The following is a 24,968-nucleotide window of genomic DNA, read 5'->3' on the forward strand; positions in this document are numbered from 1 at the left end:
TCATCGTTATCTTTAGGTCACGTCCCAAAACCATTCAAGTTGGCGGTTATTAAGCCTCTTATTAAGAAACCACAACTAGATTCTAATGAACTGGCAAATTACAGACCATTTCAAATCTTCCGTTTATGTCTAAAATTTGAGAAAAAGTTGTGTCTGCTCAATTGTGCTCCTTCTTGCAAAAAAATGATCTCTATGAAGAATTTCAGTCAGGGACACTGTGTTGCGATGTGCCCAGCAGCTCCGCAATACAGGCAGAGACCCTCAACTCGCCACCGACGCTTCTCCTCCAGGGAAAGACGGGATCTGCCCATCTGCATGGGTTCCGATTCGGAGAAGACGACATCCGCGTCACAGGGGGTGACGGGAGGATGGTACAGATGATTGGCTGCCGGAGTTCGCCGCGCTCGCTGATCTCTCTGCTGCAATCTGGCATCCACATATCCCACTGAGCTTCTAAATTCCAACGGCACTCCGCCGCCAGGGTGCGGAATTCAATTGAGAAATCTGTGATGCTCCGATCTCCCTGCCAGAAAACGAGCCGCCTCTCTGCCCGAAACCGCCCGATCAAAAACTTTTCTGATCTCTTCCGAAAATGACTGAAAGGAAGTGCAGAGGGAAGCTTCTGTTCCCAAACTGTGGTTCCCCAGAGAGCCGCCCGTCCAGAGAGCAGCGTTATGACAAAGGCTATCTTCGATTCCTCAGTAGGAAACGACGATGGTTGGAGAGAGAGGAATAGAGAACACTTGGCAAGGAAAGAGCGGCATTGCTGGGGCTCACCAGAGTAAAAGGCTGGAGGCGGAAGGCGGGGTTCGGAGAAACGAACAGCCTGATCCGGGATAGAAGACACAGGTTGATTTGACGTGGTGAGTTGCTGGACAGACTCAGTCTGAAGATGCTGTAGCTGGGTGGTCAGCTTTGTGACACGAGAGACCAGGGCTTGAACTGCGCGATTAGAAGCTGCCATCTGTTCCTCCTGGCGATCAATACGTTAATTACTGTGAGACAAAAAGTCTCTTAAATCTGATGCACTCGCTGGATCCATAATGGTCAGATCGTTCTGTCACTGTACAGAAACTCAAGATCCAATTGCACGTGAAAAGATAGTCTTTATTAGACAACTCCAAAACACTGCCACAGTGGAAGTGTAGAATAATCCGGCAGAAGAATCTCCAGCACAGGCAGGGAAAAACTTGAACCTGTTCTCAGCCTCCAGGGAATTGAGAAACAGCAAGCAGGCAAAACTGACTCGGGGAGCTGGAAGATCAGACAGAGAGCACGACAGGACATGAACAACAACGGTCTGACAACAAACACCCAGAACGCTAGCCAGATAAAGGCAGTGCAGACGAGCTACAACTGTGACCGCTCTGATTACCTCGTCAGGTGCGCAGTAATTAGACAACGCTGACAAGCCAACGAGTGAACACAAACACACACATACACACACACAGAAATGAGCACATGGATCCATGAACCGTGACAAGTAGTTAACAAGATTTTAAAATCTATACAATGTTTGATAGGGAGCCAGTGCAGTGTTGACAGAACCGGGCTACTATGGTCATACTTCCTGGTTCTAGTAAGAACTCTAGCAGCTGCATTTTGGACCAGCTGTAGTATGTTGTTCAAGCGTGCAGAACAACCATCCAATAAAGCATTACAATAGTCTAACCTTGAGGTCATAAACACATGAATTAGCATTTCTGCATTTGACGTTGAGAGCATAGGTCGCAATTTAGATGTTTTTGAGATGAAAAAAACGCAGTTTTACAGATGCTAGAGACATGGCTTTCAAATGAAAGATTGCTGTCAAACAGCACACCTAGGTTCCTAACTGATGAAGAAGAAATGACAGAGCAGCTGTCAAGTGTTAGATAGTGTTGTAGGTTATTACATGTGGGGTTTTTATGTCCGATGATTAACACCTGTTTTTTTCTGAATTTAGCAGTAAGAAGTTACTCATCATCCAGTTTTTTATATCGACTATGCATTCCGTTAGTTTCTCAACTTGGTGTGTTTCACCGGGCCACGAAGAAATATAGAGCTGAGTATCATCAGCATTACAGAGAAAGCTAACACAATGTCTCCTGATAATATCTCCCAAGGGTAACATGTAAAGCGTGAAAAGTAACGGCCCTAGTACTGAGCCTTGAGATACTCCATACTGCACTTGTGATCGATATGATACCTCTTCATTCACTGCTACGAATTGATGGCGGTCAGATAAGTACGATTTGAACCATGCTAAGGCACTTCCACTAATGCCAACAAAGTGTTCTAGTCTATTCAAACGAATGTTGTGGTCGATAGTGTTGAACGCAGCACTAAGATCCAGTAGCACTAATAAAGAGATACAACCACGATCAGATGATAGAAGCAGGTCATTTGTAACTCTAATGAGAGCAGTCTCAGTACTTTGATACGGTCTAAATCCTGACTGGAATTCCTCACAGATACCATTTTTCTCTAAGAAGGAATATAATTGTGAGGATACTACCTTTTCTAGTATCTTTGACAGAAAAGGGAGATTTGAGATCGGTCTGTAATTAACTAGATCTTTGGGGTCAAGTTGTGTTTTTTTTAATGAGAGGCTTAATTACAGCTAATTTGAAGGTTTTGGGGACATATTCTAATGGCAATGATGAATTAATAATAGCAAAAAAGTGGTTTTGTGACAGATCTCTTACACTCCCTTCTTGTCTTGTTTTCTGGTGAGCGCGCGGCGTCGAGTGTGCTCTCATCTGCGTGCTCTGTTTCATGTTGGGGCGTGGTGCTCGGATCCCGGCACTCCTGTCTTGTTCAGGCTCGCTTCTGGTTTAGTGTCGGGGTTCGGACACTCACACTCCAGGTTTGTTCTCGCTGTGGGAGCGTGCGATTTCGAGTTCGCTTGGGCCGTGCTCTCCTCTGTCCTCTGTGTGTGTGTGTGTGTGTTTTGTTCGGCATGCGGTTCGGCTTCAGCCACATGCTTTTTCTAGTTTTGTTTTACTCTGTGTTGCACGCAGCTTGTTTTTTCACTTTCATGTTTGTTTGTTTTTTGTGAGCACGCGGCTTATGAGTCTCCTCATTAGCTGCGTGCTCGTGTCTCGTTTTGCACATGGCTAGTGATATTGTTTTGCTGGCCATGTGCTTGTGTTTTTCTTTTGTGTGAGCACATGGCTTGTCTTGTTTGGTTCGATGTGCCATGTGCTCTCATGTCAATTGTCTTGACCCCACCCACCTTGGTTCCTGATTATTGGTTAATTTGCCCCACCTGTGTTTACTCGTTACCCTCCTAATTTGCTCCCTTTATAATCTCCTTGTATTTGCAGTCCTGTGCCGGTTTTTCGTCGATGTTTCCCTGCGTGAAGCCCTGTCCTGTCCTGTCCTGTCCTGTCCTGCCTTGCCTTGCCTTTCCTTGCCTTGTCCAGCCTTGTTCTGCCTTGCCAGTCTATTTTCCCGTACGGGGTAGTTTGTTTTGTTTATTTAATTTTTATTATTAATAAAGCCCTATTTCCTCCTGCAATTGAGTCCTCGCTCTCATCCCTTCACCCACACCTGGCAAAAAGAGGATCTATGATTTCTGGAAGTAGCTCTTTTAGTAGTTTAGATGGAATAGGGTCTAACATACATGTTGTTGGTTTAGATGATTTAACAAGTTTATACAATTCTTCCTCTCCTATAGTAGAGAATGAGTGGAATTGTTCCTCAGGGGATCTATAGTGCACTATCTGATAAGATACTGTAGCTGACGGCTGCATGATTACAATTTTATATCTGATAGTATCGATCTTGTAAGTAAAGTAGTTCATAAAGTCATTACTGCTGTGCTCTTGGGGAATGCCAACATCTGTTGATGCTTTATTTTTCGTTAATTTAGTGACTATATTGAATAAATACCGGGGGTTATGTTTTTTTTCTTCTAGAAGAGACAAAAAGTAATCAGATCTAGCAGTTTTTAATGCTTTTCTGTTGGATAGGGTACTTTCCCGCCAAGATATACGAAATACCTCTAGTTTTGTTTTCCTCCAGCTGCACTCAATTTTCCGGGATGCTCTCTTTAGGGTGCAAGTGTGCTCATTATCTTTGATCTTCCTTAAGCGTAAAGGAGCAACTGTATCTAAAGTGCTAGAAAAGAGAGAGTCCATAGTTTCTGTTACATCAAGTTTTTAAGATTCAAGATTCAAGAGTTTTATTTGTCACATACACAATTATACAGAGTATAACCAGCAGTGAAATGTAGGTCAGGTCCGCTCCAAGGACAGTGCAATTATAAAGAATACAAATATTAAGTACAAACATAAAATAAAATAAAAGATAAGATAAAATAAGATAAGATAAAAAAAATATAAATATAAATGTGCAGGTCAGTATGTTGTTGACAAATAGTAATGAGAGGAATGTGCAAAAAATAATGTGCAAAAAGTTGTACAGGGTATTTGAATAGCAGCAATATGAGGTAGAGAAAAATTATGAATAGCTTATTGATATATGATATTTACATGGAGAAAAATTATGAATAACTTATTGATATGGTGATATTACATGGAGTCAAGTGATATTATGACACAGAGTTAGAGTTTAGGAGCCTGATGGCCTGGGGGAAGAAGCTCCTCCTAAGTCTCTCAGTTTTTGCCATCAGGCTACGGAAGCGCTTACCAGATGGAAGCAAAGTGAATAGACGGTTACCAGGGTGATTTGAGTCCTTGAAGATTTTAACAGCTCTATTTTTGCAGCGTTTGAGGTAGATGTCCTGCAGAGAGGGGAGAGCAGAGCCTGAGATGCGCTCAGCTAAGCGCACAACTCTCTGTAGTGCTTTGCAGTCCTGATTGGAGCTGTTTCCATACCACACTGAGATGCACTGAGTCAATACACTTTCTATGGTCCCTGAATAGAAAGTTTTCAGGATTGTTGGTGAGACCCTGAATTTCCTCAGCTGTCGCAGATGGTACAGTCTTTGCCTGGCTTTCTTAACCTGTGTTTGGATGTGTGTAGTCCAAGTCAGGTTCTCGGAGATGTTTACACCGAGGTACTTGAAGCTACTCACCCTCTCCACAAGGGTCCCACTGATCCTGAGAGGAGAGTAGGGCTGCTGCTGTCTCTTCCTAAAGTCCATGATCAGCTCTTTAGTTTTCCCCACATTCAGAGAGAGACAGTTGTCCTGGCACCATGATGTGAGTCTCTCTACCTCATCCAAGTATGCGGTCTCATCGTTGTTGGAGATGAGGCCCAGAACCACAGTATCATCAGCGAATTTGACAATGGATGTGGAGCTGTGAGAGGACACGCAGTCATGCGTGTAGAGAGAGTAGAGCAGGGGACTCAGGACACAGCCCTGTGGGGCTCCTATGTTCAGAGTGATGGAGTTTGAGGTGAACTGGCCAACTTTCACCACTTGAGGTCTGCCGGTGAGGAAGTCTTGAATCCAGTCACAGAGTGAGGAGTTTAGGCCGAGGTCTGTGAGTTTAGATGTCAGCTTGATGGGGACTATAGTGTTGAAAGCTGAGCTATAGTCAATGAATAGCAGCCTTACATAATTCCCATTGTTGCTGTCCAAGTGTGTGAGGGAAGAGTGGAGAACGTGAGAAATGGCATCATCCGTAGATCTATTTGGGCGATAGGCAAACTGAAGAGGGTCCAAAGTATCAGGGATGGAGGAGCAGATGTGGCCCTTTACAAGTCTCTCAAAAACCTTCATGACTATAGATGTGAGGGCAACTGGGCGATAGTCATTCAGGCAAGAGGGTTTATTGTTCTTTGGCACAGGGATAATAATGGATTTTTTTAATGGAGTGGGAACCACGGAGGTAGCAAGGGACTCATTAAAAATGGAAGTGAACAAACCAGCGAGCTGATCGGCGCAGGACCTCAGAACACGGCCGGTTATCCCATCAGGACCGGCTGCTTTCCTGACGTTCACTCTCTTTAACGCCCTCCGAACCTCATCCTCCGATACGGTGATTACAGGATCATCGCTGCTCTGCCTGCTGCTTCCTGACGCGCCGCCGCAGTTGCCATCGAAGCGGCTGTAGAAGATGTTTAACTCGTCGGCCAGCAACGGATCTGCTCTCACCTCCGCGGAGGATTTGTTTCCGAAGTCACAGATGGTCCTCAGTCCCTGCTACATCCGTCGAGAGTCGTTGAGCTGGAAATGAGACTCAATTCTCTCTCTGTATCTGTGTTTAGCGGCTCTTACTGCACGACGGAGAGCATAGCACGATGCTTTGTACTCGCTCGTATTCCCAGACAGAAGAGCCTCATTGTAAGCGGCAGTGCGTGTGTTAACCGCGGCACGGATTGTTCTGTCCACCCACGGTTTCTGATTGGAGAATGTCCTTATCGTTATTGTTTCTTTAGCTTGCTCGGTTAGCGTGTTGACAAAACTTAATGCTACATCCGTGAACTCGCTGACGTCAGAAGAACTCGCCCGGAACATGTCCCAGTCGACGTCATCAAGCGCCGCCTGCAGCATAGTCTCTGAGTGGGAGGACCAGCGCGTCACTACTCTCTGCACCGGAGGTTCCTGAACGAGCCTTTGTTTGTATCCCGGTGTTAGAAAAATTGTGGCATGGTCCGATTTGCCAAAAGCCGGTAGTGAGCGGGCTTTGTAGGCATCCTTGAACTGAGTGTAGCAATGATCCAGTGTGTTTGGTCCTCTAGTTGGACAGGATACATGTTGATAAAAGTTCGGCATGACCTGCTTGAGGTTGGCTTTGTTAAAGTCCCCCGCGATGATAAAGGCAGCGTCAGGATGTTTGTTGATGTAGCCGCTGAGCACATCGTGAAGCTTAGACAAAGCCAAGCTGGTGTCCGCCTGTGGTGGAATGTACACAGCAGTAACAATGATCGATGAAAACTCCCGGGGCAGATAAAATGGGCGGCAAATAATGGAAAGATGTTCCAGATGAGGCGAGCAGGAACGCGACTGAATGGAGATATTCCTGGGATCACACCATTTCTTGTTGATCATGAAACATACTCCTCCACCCCTGGATTTACCGGCCTCTGCTGTTCTGTCCGTCCGAAAGACAGAGAAGTTATCACTCGGCATTACAGCAGTGTCCGGGACCGAGGACGAAAGCCACGTTTCTGACAAACAAAGGATTTTGCAGTCCCTTATGTCCCGTTGGAAACTAATCTTGGCTCTAAGATCGTCCATCTTATTCTCCAAGGATTGGACATTAGCAAGGAGAATGCTTGGAAGAGGAGGACTGTGAGCCCTTTTCCTGAGTCTGACTCGAATTCCAGCGCGCTTCCCGCGGTGTTTCTTGATCCGTCGCCTCGGGGGGGGTGTTGTTCGTCTCCGCGTTCCGAAGAATCTCCAGAGGCCACGCAGGATTCGTGGATAAAGTGTCCTGAAGCAGGTTGGTGTAGCGGTTTCCAATGTCCAAAAGTGTTTCTATGTTGTAGGTGATCAGTGCCGACGTGAAATGTGTAAAAAGAGAAATTAAAAGTAGGTAAAAAAGTAAGTTTAAGCAAAATCTCAGTGGAGCGACCCGAACGGCGTCCGAACACAGCGGCGCCATCTTGGGTTTTTCTGCGCTGTTGGATATGCTGAGGAATTGAGATAAATCAGGAAGATTACTTACAAAACAGTCTTTTGTGGTAGAAGTGATGGTTCTACCATACTTGTAACAAGGAGTAGATTTTACAGTTTTAGCTATATGGAGTTTACAAAAGACTAGATAATGATCTGAGATATCATTGCTTAGCTGCAGAATTTCAACACCACTAACATCAATTCCATATGACAGTATTAAATCTAGAGTATGATTTCGACAATGAGTAGGTCCTGAAACGTGTTGTCTAACTCCAATAGAGTTCAGAATGTCTATGAATGCTGATCCTAATGCATCTTTTTCATTATCGACTTGGATATTAAAATTGCCAACAATTGAGACTTTATCTGCAGCCAGTACTAACTCAGATAGAAAATCAGCAAATTCTTTAATTTACATTTACATTTAGTCATTTGGCAGATGCTTTTATCCAAAGCGACTTACAATTGGGGAATACAAAAAGAGATTAATCTTGAAGAGGCAATCAGACAGAGGAAGTGCTCGTAACACCAAGACTCAGTCATTGTTCAAATAAGTACAAGCTAGTAAGCGGAGAGAAAGATAGAGGGAAAGAGTTTCTCAGAGGGCAAAGTCTGTATGGTGCCCTGCTGGCCTGTATACAGTAGCCAGTACAAACATCACAGGGGATTTATCACTAACACGTGTTTCTCTAGATAATGTTATATGCAGCACCATAACTTCAAACGAGTTGTACTTAAAGCCTGCCCTCTGAGAAATACTGAGAATATTGCTATAAATTGTAGCAACACCTCCCCCTTTACCTTTTGCACGTGGCTCATTTTCATAGCAGTAATCTTAGGGGGTAGACTCATTTAAAGTAATGTATTCATCTGGTTTTAGTCATGTTTCTGTCAAACAAAGCAAATCTAGGTTATAATCATTGATCAAATAATTTACAAAAAGTGCTTTTGTAGAAAGGGACCTGATATTCAGTAAGCCAGGTTTTATCAATTGTTTCTCTGTATTGTATACATTTTTTATTTGTTGAACATCAATTAAATTGATACTCTTAATTTGGTTTAGACGTTTTCTGTATTTTCTAGTTCGGGGAACAGACACAGTCTCTATAGTGTGATATCTAGGTGAAGGAGTCTCTATGTGCTGAGAATTAACTGACTTGTGTGACGTGAGGCAGCTAGCAGATGGTCGGTTTAGCTAGTCTGTCTGCTTCCTGACCTGGGCCCCAGTTAGTCAAGTACGAACTCTAAGACTATGTGCCATATTTCTAGAGAGAAGAGCGGCACCACCCCAGGAGGGATGAACACCATCTCTTTTCAACAGGTCAGTTCTGCCCCAAAAACTTGTCCAACTGTCTATAAAACCTATGTTATTCTGCGGGCACCACTTAGACATCCAGCCATTGAGTGACAGCAGTCTGCTATGAATCTCTTCACCCCAGTAAGCAGGAAGGGGACCAGAGCATATTACAGTGTCTGACATTGTACTTGCAAGTTCACACACCTCTTTAACATTATTTGAATTTGAAATTCAATATCTGAATTTACGTTTAGCATTAGCCAGCACTTTTAATTTTTCAAGATTGTCAGGCGCTCTGGCTCCCGGTAAACAATGGACTATGGTGGCTGGTGTCTCTATGTTCACGTTCCGTACAATAGAATCGCCAATTACTAGAGCACTTTCATCAGGTTTCTCATTTGGTGCGTCACTGAGTGGGGAGAACCTGTTTGATGTTCTGATCGGAAAGGAAGAGTGGTGTTTTGACCCACGACTATGCCGCCTCACTGTCACCCAGTTGCACTGCTGCACGGACTCTAATAGCAGAACCGAACAATGTACATGAGTCGCTGAGCTAGTCGCATCCAAAGCCGTATCTACAGCACTCACATTCTTACTGTCCTCAGTTAAAGTTTGGATGCGTGTCTCTAGTTCTAAAATCTTTTCTGTCAGCCTAACTATATCCCTGAATTTATCACATGTGAATCCCTCATCGCTGACAGAGAGAGATAAACTATACATGTGACATGAAGTGCAAATAACAAGAGAAGGAGAAGCCATTACTCACCGTGATAGAGGAATGATTTACTTACCACTGTTGTTTGATGAACTCGTGAGTTCAAACGGAGCGAGAGAGAGATGAAACGGAGCGAGAAAAAATAAACCAATAATAGGCGCGAATAGAAACGCGAACGACAAACTAACCGGCTAACGAATGCTAACGCATGGCACACGTGTTGCCCTCGCGGTTTTAAATTAAAAGCGAATGATCAAATTAGTCAGATTAGTATATAGAAATAGATAATCTATATAATATATAATATATATGTAACCAGGTCTTAGAACGAAGTCTTAGCATAATAATCCCTTTCTTAAAGTTAATTGAGTCTTGAGATAAATGTTTAAGTTAATTAATCAAAGTACATTTTCTATGTATAAAGAGAAAAAATAGTTAAGTGATGACAATGAATAAATATGTGTTTGTTAAAAAGGTTGGTTTAGAAAAAAAACGCCATCTACAATAAGTGATCAAATGCATAAAAAGATAGGAAAAAAAGCGATTTTCCCCCCTGAAAAACTGTTCGCACTACAATTCCCATGCTCCTTTTGTGAGGAGCTAACCAATCACTGAGCTCCAAAGCTTCAGGCAATCGAGCTCCGCCTTCACTTCCTGTTAGCTACTTCCTGACCGAAAGACTTCATGGCTGTTTCGTTCCTAGCTGAATTCCGAATTAATTACCGTCCTTAGGAGAGCGTGATCAGCAGACGGCTGCCGCTGATCAGACAACCAATTTAGAGAGACCCACTCATTGACTCAACGGTCAGGTTTTTTTGCCAGATTCATTCCAGTGATGCACATGGATCGGAAGTCACGCCCGACCTGGAGCTGAAGCCTTCCGGTTGGATTTGAATTGGATGTTCACACCCTGAACCCCCGAAAGATTCCCAGTGTACGTTGGGTGGTGAGCCACGGACGCACAAGCAAAAGTCTATGCGCAGTCTCACTTTCCCTTCTTCACGGATTGTGTGGTAGGATCCACGAGCACTGGCATACTGATACCGGAACAGATACTGGTACCGTCATGACACTGATTTAACCAAAAGAAAAAGGGCCCCAACGAGCAATAAGACTATTTTTGGAACTGGGTTTATTTCTTTTGTTTTAAGGGAACCTTATGCCGGCTTTATTATTTTCTTACTTCTTTGTATACATTCTCTGAACTAAATTGTTACACTGTTTGTTATTGTTCCTGTTGTTAAACAAAGAGTGATCACAACAACTCAAATTACTGTCTTCTGTCTTTGTTGATGTCAAACCACTGGCTCTTAACGACTTAGTATCTTCTGTTACTGGTCCAAATACTGCTAAAGATAACTATTTACCTGTTACTCTGTTATTATATCGTAAAAAGGGTTACAGATTTGGCGAGCCAGCCAGGAGCCAGTGGGTTTGAATATCAATATTGAACACGTGTCCAATATGGACTTTGTAAAGAGGTGTGGTGTTAAAATCCCAAATGCAGTTATTGTTGGTGGGCTAACACAAGTAGGAGACCAAGATGAACAAGTTATTGACTTCCTTAAAGAATATGGATCTATCAAAAGAACCATTTTAGTTGATGAATGTGAATCTGAATTTTACCAAAACCTGATCGTTGAGTATACGTACGGCACAGCTCTAGAAACATTATAGTATTGCCATACAAATATGCCTTGCAAGATGATCCCTCTGTTGTTTACAACATCAGAGCCTTGAGCAGTGCGTACCAAACTGAAATCAGTGGTAATATTACCAAAACTTACCTGTCAGAACTTAAGGCCTTAGCCAAACTTAGCGGTGCTGAGTACGGACATGTGCTTAAAGGAGTGATGTCCCAGATTAGTAAAGATATTGAAGCAATGAGCTCTGTATCAGAGGAACACCGCTCACAGAAATGATGGCCTTCCTCCCCCTGACACCATCCCATTCAACAGTGTGGGTACAGCCCCTTCACTTTCAGCAAATTACATGAATCCACCAGAAATTCAAAAGGTTGTGGTTGAACACATCGTTAGGAGCGAAGCAATCAGTCCTCATTTTCAGCCACAATTAAGGCTCCGCTCCTTCTCTGGAAAGACTCCCAGGCCCAATAACGAGACTGATTATGACACCTGGCGCTCCCATATCGAACTGCTGCTAAATGATCCTAACATACTTCTCCTTCAGATCACCAGAAAGATTGTAGAGAGCTTGCTTTCTCCCGCAGCTGATGTGGTCAAAGGATTACGGCCTAATTCACCCCCTTTAGCTTTCCTGCAGCTACTTGATTCGGCTTTTGGCGCTGTTGAGGATGGGGAAGAACTTTTTGCACGTTTCTTAAACACGTTCCAGAATCCAGGGGAGAGTGCTTCCGCTTACCTTCATCGGCTGCAGGTAGCATTAAACCTTGTAGTAAAAAGGGGTGGGGTTGCACCAGGAGAAGTTGACAGACACCTTCTAAAGCAGTTCTGTAGAGGGTGTTGGGACAGTGCTCTGCTCTCTACTCTGCAGCTTGAACAGGCGAGAAGTCGCCCGCCTTCATTTGCAGAGCTCCTGCTGATGCTGCGCACAGAGGAAGACAGGCAGCAAGCTAAAGCCAGCTGCATGAGGAAACATATAGGTGCCACAAAATGAGTCCAAGTTCAGTCTCAGAGTGCATGTGCATGCGCAAACCCAAAGGAGAAACCACAGGTTTGTCCCAGTGCCATTGAAGACCTTGTGAAGCAGGTTGCCACCCTGCAGAGCCAGCTGACCTCTTTCATGGCAGAGAAAAAGAAAGATAGAAAAGTAACTGCACAGAAACCCCAGAGCCGAACACCAGACAAAACAAATGCAAACATGCAAACCCAGATGAGAACAAAGCAGATGAACAAACCCCAGCCCTGGTACTGCTTTAAGTGTGGAGAGGATGGGCATATCTCCTCTACGTGTACCGAAGCTCCCAATCCTGCTTTGGTGGCTGAAAAACGAAAACAGTTGGAGAAGAGATTAAGTGAGTGGGAAATGAAGGCTAACCCCAGCTCACAGTTAAACGATTAACGGCTCCTGTGGTGGGACAGACAGGGGCTGAGACAAATCAATGTCCCTCAGTTTTAAACCTCATAGTCAACTCACAAGCATGCACCAGCATTGAACAATCAGACAGTAGCCCCCCATTCAAGTTTCCTAAAGGACTCATCGGTACGAAAAGTACAGCTTTTGTGAACATAAAAGATCAAGAAGTTACCTGCTTGCTCGACACAGGCTCACAAGTAACAACTATTCCACAGTCATTTTATGAACGACATCTCTCAGAGCAGGAGATTAAGCCACTCCATGACCTCTTACAGGTAGAAGGAGCAGCAGGACAGTCTGTCCCCTACTTGAGGTACATTGAACTAGCTGTAACTTTCCCGAAAGAGTTTGTTGGAGTGCTAATTGAAGTAAACACTTGCATTAGTGGTCCCAAATCTTAACACCATTACAGAACCCCTTGTGCTTATAGGCACCAACACCCTTGATGTTCTTTACAACATCTGTTCTGAATCTGGGGTTAAACATCAGCCTATCCCACACGGCTATCGAGCAGTCCTTAAAGTACTTGAAGTTAGACACAACCAGACAACCCATCCTGAGCCCCAAAGTGTTGTGAAATTACTGGGGAAGAGTGCTCAAATTGTTCCAGCTGGCAGAACTGTCGTACTTGAGGGAGTTTCCCCCGTTAATGGATTCCAGAATGAGAAATCTGTCCTGATCGAACACCCAAACTTACCCTCCTTGCCTGGTGGCTTGCTTGTAAAGGCCATTCTGGTTGATCTTCCCCTCCGGTGACCCTATAAGTTACCAGTCATAATTTGTAATGAGTCTGATCATGATGTTGTTATTCCCCCGAAGGGCACAATAGCCCAAATGCATACCTACCAGACCATCTTGTTAAAGCAGCACAATGCAAAGTCAGCGGAGCCATCCCAAAAGACGGCGGAAGCAGAGTCCTCCCAAAAGTCCACTCTTAGCTTTAATTTCGGTGAGTCCCCTATCCCGCCTCTGTGGAAAGAACGCATCACAGAGAAACTAAATAACATGCATGACGTGTTTGCAAACCATGATGCAGATTTTGGGCGAACAGATAAAGTAACACATCATATAAAACTCTCAGACGACACACCTTTCAAACAGCGCGCACGACCAATCCACCCTCAGGATATTGAGGCCGTTCGAAACCACATCCAGGAGCTCCTTGGTGCAGGAGTCATCAGAGATTCAGAGTCTCCATTTTCATCACCAATCGTGGTTGTGAGAAAGAAAAATGGCCAAGTCCGCCTGTGCATAGACTATAGACGGTTGAATCTCCAGACCATAAAGGATGCGTATTCTCTCCCAAAGCTAGAGGACACATTCTGTGCACTTAATGGCTCTCAGTGGTTTTCTGTCCTCGATTTAAAATCTGGCTTCTACCAGATAGAGGTTGAAGAGGCAGATAAGCCAAAAACAGCTTTCGTGTGCCCACTCGGCTTCTGGGAGTTTAATAGGATGCCTCAAGGAGTGACTAACACACCTAGTACGTTCCAAAGGCTAATGGAGAAATGCATGGGGAACATGCATTTGAAATAAGTACTGGTCTTTCTTGACGACCTGATCATATTCTCCAAGACCCTTGAAGAACACGAGGAGAGGTTGATGAGGGTGCTATCCCGTCTCAAAGAATTTGGTCTCAAACTTTCCCCAGAAAAGTGTGTCTTCTTTCAGACATCAGTCCGATACCTTGGTCATGTAGTGTCTAGAAATGGAGTACAAACTGACCCAGAAAAAACTGCTGCTCTCAAGACTTGGCCCGTCCCTGAGAGCCTGCGAGAATTAAGATCTTTCCTCGGGTTCGCTGGGTACTATAGGAGGTTTGTTAAAGGTTACTCCAATATTGTGAAGCCCCTCCATGAGCTAACCTCTGGCTACCCACCTTCCCAAAAGAGAGCTAAAGTGACAAAAAGGCTAGAGTACAGAGACCCAAAAGAGCCCTTTGGGGAGCGATGGACCCCTGCTTGCCAACAAGCATTTGAGACTGTAATCGAAAAACTTACCACCGCCCCTGTGCTAGGTTTTGCAGATCCTCAGAAACCTTATGTACTGCACACTGACGCCAGCACCACTGGACTTGGTACAGTTTTGTACCAAGAACAGGAGGGCCAGTTGAGAGCAATTGGATATGCGAGCAGAGGGCTATCACGGAGTGAAAGTCGTTACCCGGCGCATAAATTGGAATTCTTAGCGTTGAAGTGGTCAGTCACCGAAAAGTTTGCCGATTATCTATATGGTAATCAGTTCACTGTTGTAACTGACAGTAATCCGCTAACTTACATATTGACCTCAGCTAAACTGGATGCGACGAGCTACAGATGGCTGGCAGCACTGTCCACATTCTCGTTCAAGCTTCTCTACCGACCTGGAAAACAGAACGGTGATGCTGATGGTCTGTCACGCAGGCCACACAGAACCTTGGAGGATGACCCAAAGTCACAGAAAGAGAGGGAACGCATTTTCCAGTTCACCAAAGACCATCTCTCTGACCCAGATAATGCCAATGCTGTTAATGAGGAAATCATACAAGCAATCTGTGAAAGACAACTTATTTACAGCACCCATGTTGATGACAGTAGCACTGGAAACATTGTTTTAGTCGAATGCCTTGCTGTTTCTGCAGATGCGGTGCCCCAATGCTATCAACAAGCAGACCAGTCTGGTGAACTTCCCGCCGTCCCTCACCTGTCTGAAGCAGAACTGGTGGATAGACAAAGGGCCGACCAGTGTATAAAACACGTCATTTCCCAAATCGAGACAGGTGACACACCGCCCTCTACCTTGCGAAATGAACTTCCTGATCTTCCTCTCTTTTTAAGAGAATTAAGTCGCCTTGAACTTGTGAATAATGTCTTGTATAGACGACGCCAAGAAGGTCCCAAAATAACTTACCAGCTTGTCCTCCCAGCTGAGCTTCGTGGCGCAGTTTTGACTAGCCTCCATGACCATATGGGTCATATGGGGGTTGACCGCACATTGGACCTTATTCGGACCAGGTTCTATTGGCCAAGGATGGCTGTGGATGTGGAGAGAAAGGTGAGGACTTGTGGCAGGTGTGCGCGGAGGAAAGCACTTCCAGAGAGGGCTGCACCCCTAATAAATATCAAGACCACAAGACCCCTTGAACTTCTATGTATGGATTTCCTTTCCCTTGAACCTGACAGAAATGGAACTAAAGACATCCTTGTGATCACGGATCACTTTACGAAATTTGCAGTGGCCATTCCCACTCCCAACCAAAAGGCCCGTACAGTGGCAAAGTGTTTGTGGGAGAACTTTATGGTGCACTATGGGATGCCAGAAAAACTGCACAGTGACCAGGGACCAGATTTTGAATCCCGCATGATAAAGGAACTCTGTCAAGTGGCCGGCATTCAAAAGGTGAGGACAACACCCTACCATCATACCTCGCCTACAACTGCACTAAATACGATGTGACGGGGTTCACACCTTATGAGCTGATGTTCGGGCGCCAGCCCCGCCTACCAGTCGATCTGGCATTTGGACTACCGCTGCATGGCAAGCAACACACGTCACACTCCGAATATGTGCAGAACCTTAAATCACGGCTTGAGGAGAGCTACAAGTTAGCCATGAGTAATGCTGCAAAGACTGCACACAAGAACAAAACACGGTTCGACAGACGAGTGATCGCCTCAGACTTGGAGCCTGGAGACAGAGTGCTAGTCCGGAACGTCCGCATCCGGGGGAAGCATAAGATCTCAGACAAGTGGGAGTCTACCGTCCACGTAATAGTGAACAGAGCAGGTACCCTACCTGTCTATACTGTCAAGCCCGAAGTCAGTGATGGTCCATTAAGAACCCTGCACAGGGACTTACTCCTTCCATGTGGATTCCTACCTATGGAGGAAAGCAGCAAATCTGCCAAACATCTGCCAAACACGAACTGAATCCAGAGAGGAAGCAGAGGGAATGACAGTCACAGATGCTCCTGTCAGGAAATCCAAAAGGGAACGTCAACCGCCAAGGCGACTGGATTATCCTGAACTTGGAAACCCATTGGTCACAGTTGTTAAATCATTTCTCCATGGGTTGACCACTGTGTTGTCCGATGTTTTGAATGAAGATCAAGTAGTCTCTGCACCTTCCCTCCCATACCCCCCTCAGATAAAGCACATTTGAGCTCTTCCATGTACAGGGACGTACATGAGTTCAGGAGGGGAGAGTGTAACCAGGTCTTAGAACGAAGTCTTAGCATAATAATCCCTTTCTTAAAGTTAATTGAGTCTTGAGATAAATGTTTAAGTTAATTAATCAAAGTACATTTTCTATGTATAAAGAGAAAAAATAGTTAAGTGATGACAATGAATAAATATGTGTTTGTTAAAAAGGTTGGTTTAGAAAAAAAACGCCATCTACAATAAGTGATCAAATGCATAAAAAGATAGGAAAAAAAGCGATTTTCCCCCCTGAAAAACTGTTCGCACTACAATTCCCATGCTCCTTTTGTGAGGAGCTAACCAATCACTGAGCTCCAAAGCTTCAGGCAATCGAGCTCCGCCTTCACTTCCTGTTAGCTACTTCCTGACCGAAAGACTTCATGGCTGTTTCGTTCCTAGCTGAATTCCGAATTAATTACCGTCCTTAGGAGAGCGTGATCAGCAGACGGCTGCCGCTGATCAGACAACCAATTTAGAGAGACCCACTCATTGACTCAACGGTCAGGTTTTTTTGCCAGATTCATTCCAGTGATGCACATGGATCGGAAGTCACGCCCGACCTGGAGCTGAAGCCTTCCGGTTGGATTTGAATTGGATGTTCACACCCTGAACCCCCGAAAGATTCCCAGTGTACGTTGGGTGGTGAGCCACGGACGCACAAGCAAAAGTCTATGCGCAGTCTCACTTTCCCTTCTTCACGGATTGTGTGGTAGGATCCACGAGCACTGGCATACTGATACCGGAACAGATACTGGTACCGTCATGACACTGATTTAACCAAAAGAAAAAGGGCCCCAACGAGCAATAAGACTATTTTTGGAACTGGGTTTATTTCTTTTGTTTTAAGGGAACCTTATGCCGGCTTTATTATTTTCTTACTTCTTTGTATACATTCTCTGAACTAAATTGTTACACTGTTTGTTATTGTTCCTGTTGTTAAACAAAGAGTGATCACAACAACTCAAATTACGGTCTTCTGTCTTTATTGATGTCAAACCACTGGCTCTTAACGACTTAGTATCTTCTGTTACTGGTCCAAATACTGCTAAAGATAACTATTTACCTGTTACTCTGTTATTATATCGTAAAAAGGGTTACATATAGATAATATCAGAAATATGGAGGGAATTAAGTTATATTTTATCACTTTAAACAACAGAGAGTGATAGTAAAATTCAGCAGAAAAGCAAAGCTACACGGAGCTACAATCGCAAACCTCTCACCAAACTTCTCAGCAGAACGGACAAGCTTTGACATATTTACACCAAACTTTGTATGTGCCATTGTCACCTCAAACTGATCACGCCACATCAATTTGGCCACTTATTGGTCAAGAGTAATAAACCATTCATTAATCATTATGAAATTTCCAAAAATGCTAATAATTTTTGACTGCATTAGCCTATTGTAATGAAATTCATCTAAAAATATTCCTTGGTTCATGCCGACAACATACAAATTATGCCATAGTAAGCCGAATTTCCTGTCCGCCATTTTGATTTAGGTTGAAAACCTACTTTTTCTAACTCCTCCTCAACCGTTGGTCTGATTTTCACCAAAATCGAAACAAATCATCTTCAGACGGTGCTGAAAAAAAGTTGTGGATTTCGTGTCGATAGACAAAACCGTTTCCGTATAGCACCGCAGTGCAGCGACTCTGAGGCTTTATCTCTGCAAAGTTTTGACATAATGACAACAAACTTTGTGTGTGCCATTGTCACCTCACACAGCGAACACCACAATGTTTTGATTATAGCGCCACCTGTTGGTCAAAAGTGATACGCCATTTAATCATATTACTAGTGGTTGTAATTATGATTTTTTTCAGCCATGTCATTTACAATAATCCTAAAATTGCATTTATTACTTATTGTTGCATTTGGTCTGATGCTCCATGCCATGCTTAGCTTCTCACATTGCCTCTGTAGTGCTTGGCCCCTTAATTGCTGCTTGCAGCTATATTTATTATTATTCTTATTATTATTACCTGTAGTTTTTTATTTTTTGTTTAATTTGTATTTGTTTTCATCTATTTATTTATTTATTTTCTTATTTATTTTTATTTCTTTGTGAGTGTATGTGTAGAACAAAGTTGATTGTTTGCTATGTGTGGTACTTTGAAAAATACTAAGCTGTTATGTTGATGTTCTCTCATCCTTGTGGATATTATTACCCCTATCCTGCATTATCTCATTTATTTAATAAAACTGCTGCCAATAATCAACATTTCAACACTTCACTGTCTGCTATTAAAGTTTTAAAGTTTGAGATAAAAGGGGGTAGGGCCTACAAGATGAAATCCAGTGGAGGTGGGCCTTGTAGAACAAAGTAATATAAAGCTACTGTAAAGCAGGTCAGATCCTCAGAAGAAAAGGGAATCTAGAAAAAGTAGGTAAATGGATATTTCAGAATGCAATATTTAATTAAAATATTATATACTGCATTCTTTATTCTAATGTGAAATTCCTCTGTTTCTCTTCTATAGGAAAAATGATTTTGCAAAATTTGAACATCACTCTGGTTTTTACCAGTTATGGACCTCCTGGTGCACTTAATTATGGAGTTTTTCTAATCTCTCTCATAGTATATCTTACAACTGTTTTTGCAAATGTAACACTGATGCTGGTGATCTGCTTGGACACATCTCTCCATAAGCCCATGTACATATTTTTATTCAACCTGGCTATTAATGGACTAATCGGATCCTCTGCTGTACTTCCTAAAATAATGGACAATCTTATTGACGATATGAAAGATATACTATATACTGACTGTATTCTGCAAGTATTCTTTATTAATGTTTATGGAACATGTGCTTATGCAATACTGACACTTATGGCATATGATAGGTATGTTTCAATTTGCAAGCCTCTACAATATCACAATATCATGACTCCGGCTAAAATTAGATTTCTGCTTTTTATTGTAAACTGTGTTCCTATCTGCTTTCTAGCTGTACAGGTGTATCTTACATCAAGGCTGCCAATGTGCAGGTATACAGTAAACAAGTTATTTTGTGACAATTTGGCGGTTGTTAATCTCTCTTGTGTCAAAAATACCTGGGGAGACCTGTATGGCATATGTCTGGTCCTCATTTTTGTTGTTCTACCTCTAATCTTTGTAATTTTATCATATGTGCAGATATTATTAGTCTCTTTGAATGCATCAGTAAGTGCCCGGAAAAAGGCTCTAAAAACATGCACACCACACTTGATTACTTTTATAAATTTTTCACTGGCCTCTCTATTTTCTGTGATATACAATCGACTTAATATCAGTCTTTCAAAAGAAGTAAATGTGTTTATGTCAATTCATTTTATCCTCATTCCTCCACTTCTACATCCACTTATTTATGGAATTAGAACAAAAGAGATCAGCAATAGCATCACAAAAATATTTAAAAGAAAAATACTTGCTCTTGGTATTAATTTAAAAACTGAACAAAGGTGTAATGATGCACTGTTTATTTCTACTAAATAAATAGCAAGTTTATATGAACACATTTGAATGTCGTATTTTACATTTGTACATTGTTTTCAAGCTTTAGAGAGGGACTCTGAAATTGTATGTGTGTATCTGATATTTACATATATGGTACAACGGGGCTAAAGGCACACTTTAAGAAAAAATGTGCTTTTCACTGCACCTAAAATGTATATTGAATATTAATGGAGCAACAGATTTTGTGTGAAAATAAATCATACAAGTCGGTTATTTTGTTTAAAAATCTTAATGTATGAGGTGGCCAGTGTTACCCCACACACAGGGTGAAAGGCTTACCAGCATGGGTAAAAGGCACCACAGTGTTGATACAAATACTTCAGCTAAAATAATGTTTATTTTTTTTAGTAATGTCTAAGTTAATACTTGTTCAAAACAGTCACTTTAGCAAAGTTTGCACTATTTTCTACTTATCTTGAAAAATAAAATAATTAGTTTTTGTTCAACAAATATATATCATTAAAATATGTTTATATAAAAATATTTATTTTAAAATACAGAAACAAAATCATTTAAAAAAGTAAAGATTCTGAAAGCATTGAAGTTGATCCCATAACAAATTAATATAGGTTTACAGTAGCAACAACAAATTATATTTTATTATAAGGTATGATTAATATCATGTTTTTTAATTTGATGGTTTCATTCTAAACATGGTGATTATATGGACACCCAACATAATATATGATATTTACCATCTGAATCTAACCATGTCATGTCAACAAATGGAAAAGTCAGCCATCTATTATTTATCATGTTAATTACTGTGCCTTTAGCCCCAACAGCAGGGGCACTTTTTTTTTTTACCCCAAATGCCATACTTTTACATATTCTTTCGTTATTTAAAAAATTATCAAAAATAAAACTGAAAATTGTTAAGAAGACCCTTGTCTTAAAATATATGCATTAAATTTGCAACATTTTAAAAAACATAAAATATTAGATCAAGTAAGCACAGAATCAACTTTGCGCTGCTGCCCGCGATCGCATCAAGGATCAGCCACATATGCACGTGTATCTTGAAAAGCGGATGTTTTGGAAAGTGCTAAGTGCCATCTAGTGATTTAGAGGAAAATAATATCAAAGGGGCCTTCTACCCCAGGGCGCCTTTAGCCCCATTTTACCATATATATATATATATATATATATATATATATATATACACACATACACAGTATATAAACAGATTCCTACGTTTCGTCAAATTTTATGTGGGAAAAAATGTCTGAGTAGAAAATGTTCTTTAAGATTTTATTCAGGAGAGAAGAAGGTCTTTTCACTTATTTACATGGAACTTAGAAAAAATTATTTTCTCTGGATATTTGTTGTAACCACTGATATTTTATTCTAGAAATAACATACAATTTACTGTGATTTTTTTCAAATGAATTAATTCATTTACATTTAGTAATTTAGCAGAAATTTATTCATGTATTTATTCATTTTTAAACACTTAAATGTGTAAAAAAGTTTGTTATTGTATTATAAAAGTGCCATAATCATTATTTTGATAAAAAAAAAGCAAGCATCTATTCCATCTATCTATTCCATGATCTGGAATAAAGTATTCTTCAAACCTGTTCTTTTTAATTGTGTGCAACCCTTTTCTTGGGAGTAGACCCCGGAAATTCTCTTTCTTTCTTTCTTTCTTTCTTTCTTTCTTTCTTTCTTTCTTTCTTTCTTTCTTTCTTTCTTTCTTTCTTTCTTTCTTTCTTTCTTTCTTTCTCTATTTCTTTCTTTCGTTCTCAAATAAATTAATAATTGTTTGTTAATCTGTGTCTAATGTATTAACTTACAAGCAATTAAAACAAATGAACATTTTAGTTTAATTCAATCATTATGGTGCTATTGGATTAAGAAAACATTTTTGCTGCCTATATCTTTGATGGTGTCTTTTCCTTTTTGTGAACACACCACAATCTCTGAACACATTGGTTAAACAAATAGTGTAGTCCACATTTCTGTTCACTTTTCTATGAATTTTTGGCTTTCATAATTTTCTTCAGTTTTACAGCCATCATGCCATAAAAATAATAGGTAATCTTAGGCATATACCCCAGTCTAGGGTGCAGGAAATCTTTCACCATGCCAGGCGAAACTCCAAACACGAAGGGGCAACCGAAAGGGTCTGAAGGTCTCCTACTCTATTAAGCAATGTAATAGTCAGCAGAAAAACAGTTTGCAGGGTCAGAATTTTTTTCTGACTGACACAATAAAACCATAATATCTCAAGATAACACTGACCCAAAGTAGACAGTCCCTCTTTAGAACTTCTACGAGCAGGTCACTTAGGGGGAAAGGCATATAGATGCAGCCTTGTCCATGTCTGCACCATGGCATCCAACCCTAGTTGGGCTGAATTGACATCGGGTCATTTCTTGTGATGTGAACAGGTCAACTTCTGCCTGGCTAAATTACATCCAAATCAACTCCACCACCTTGGGGTGGAGTCTCCATTCCTCGGGCCTTAGGCTAATGATACATGGGGCAACTTTTTGAGCAATGATGCCATCAGTGGGTAACTAGGTGAGACACAGGGCCCACAACGGATCTAAAGTCTTTTTACCCATTCTCAATGGGAAAGTACCCAAGCAACATTGCTTTAAAAAAGTTGCCCGGCAAAATTGCGCCAAATAAGCACCTTGAAATGCCAGGACTCCCTCATATGGGTGAGGATGACATCTCGAGCCGCCATTTGCTCTGATTGAGCCAGAATCCACCAATCATTGATACAGATCTTCCTCTCCATATCTATAAACAGAACAGCAGCAGAGCAATCAGGGGTAATACGTACAGATAAAGCCTCTGTCACACCTGCACCATGGCAGGGGTGGGTGCATGAGGGAGAACCAGAGCAAACAGTGGGTGATCCTTTGAGATGCGAACAAGTCCTTCCACCTAGCTGAACTTACGACTCCTAATCCTCATCGTTTTGGGGTGGAGTCTCAATTCTCTTGCCTTGACAGGATGTCTGCTCCCTGATTCAGGTAACCAGGGACATACACTGCCCTCAGTGAGACGGCCCTTGCTTGCCCGAGCCTAAAGGAGGATCTGGTGTGCCAGTCTTCAAAAAGAGTGTAACCACAGACCCCCTGATATTTTATCAATTATATCAATGACCTGGGCTTTTCGAGGATGATGTGATTGTCTCCAAAATTCGATCAGAAAACAAAGTTTGTAAGACACCACTGGTATCCTTAGACCAGATAGTTGTTATGGACCATGGTCAGCATAATTGTTTGAGGAGAAAAGAGCAAACAACTGAAGCAGAAACAACAGAATTATCAGTGGGGAGAATTACTTTTCACAAGGGATGTACGGGCAATTCTGTCAGCATTATCACCATTTCAGTCCAAAATGGAAACATTCAAATCTCTTCAAACAGTTATCAAAACATCCGTAGTTCCACTATCAGTCGAAGCAAAAGAGACCACCTCGCAATATTTACCATAGCATCCATGAACACCATCCTTCCACAAAATTCTCTTTCGCCGCAATAGTTCTAAAAAAACATTTAAACCATTGAAATCACAATTGAGTATATTAATTTCAGTCATTTCTATCAAACAAATTAGTGAAATGAACAAATGAGAGAAAGTTATACCACTGCAAATGAATTAACTCAAGTCTGCCTTTAAAAATCCATTAACATAAAGAAAACCCAACCCATAAAACTTTACAGACTGGGGTGAAGACCCCAGGCTGTCGCCCTCTCCAGTCTTAATCAGTGACAGTAACATGATAGCCAGTACAATTCTTTATAACACCTCCATTAGCCCTATTATAAGAGAACAGAATAACTTCGAATTAACACGAGTAATAAAGTGGGGTAAAAAAAAAAGTATGAGTATGTTTACTTTCCATAACGAGGAAACAAACATAAATTATTGCATCATTTACATTGAAAACTGTACATTAGTGTTACCAAATTTCCTAGCTTACATGAATAACTGCCAGTATCCGATTGTCACATGAAGCTCTAGATCAGTGAATCAGAATTCAAGTCACTCTGTATTATCAAACCCTTATGCCACGTTCATCCCAGGAGAATGAGGAGCGGGAATGGAGCTCAGGAATTGATGCGCTTCGTCCGGTGAGTGCATTAGTTTGGCCTCGCTGTGTTTCATGACGATCTTCAGAGTAGCAGGATAACAAAGAAAGGTCTGCAGACCTGCCTCTTTCAATTCCTTCCGTATTGTACTGAAGGAGCTCCGCTTCTTTGCCATCGTGGGAGAGAAGTCGAGGAAAAAGCTCAACATTGCACCGTCACCTGCTTTCACAGGACCCACCGTCTTGCTTCATTTAGAATCAAATTCTTGTTGTTGTAGCATAACAGTTTGAAGAGAAACATTCGCGGTTTGGAGTGATCCTTTGAAGCTCTGGAGTAAACTTGATGCGTGCGTTCGATCACGATATCTTTGCCCGCAAGTGATGGGATCCAGATCGGCAGTGACCATTTCAGAAAGCCAATCGGGTCATCCTTCTCTGCCTTCTCTGTTCGCCGATCACTTTTTTCTGCTCTCTCTGTTCCCCTATTAAAAAGGCAAAAAAAAAAACTACCTGTTACGACCGGTTTATGCTTAAGCCGTTTATGACCTTACTAAGATAAAAGAAAACGGGTTACCGCGTTTAACACACTCACTGCTGTATTGGAGCAGCCACAGGCCATCTTCTTGTCTGCCAGTTCATATTCAATTTGGTTCA

General features: G+C 42.0%; 1 protein-coding gene across 1 annotated transcript; it reads left to right on the forward strand.

Moving 5' to 3' along the window:
* Window positions 1-19,253: 19,253 nt before the first annotated feature.
* Window positions 19,254-20,243, forward strand: or60a1 (odorant receptor, family 60, subfamily A, member 1; the record flags this gene model as incomplete). Its single annotated transcript, XM_079391805.1, has 1 exon — window positions 19,254-20,243. The coding sequence occupies one exon, from the start codon at window positions 19,254-19,256 to the stop codon at window positions 20,241-20,243; it is 990 nt and encodes a 329-aa protein (XP_079247931.1).
* Window positions 20,244-24,968: the final 4,725 nt, after the last annotated feature.

This window comes from Barbus barbus (genome assembly GCF_936440315.1).
Source record: "Barbus barbus genome assembly, chromosome: 34".
Lineage (NCBI taxonomy): Eukaryota > Metazoa > Chordata > Actinopteri > Cypriniformes > Cyprinidae > Barbus > Barbus barbus.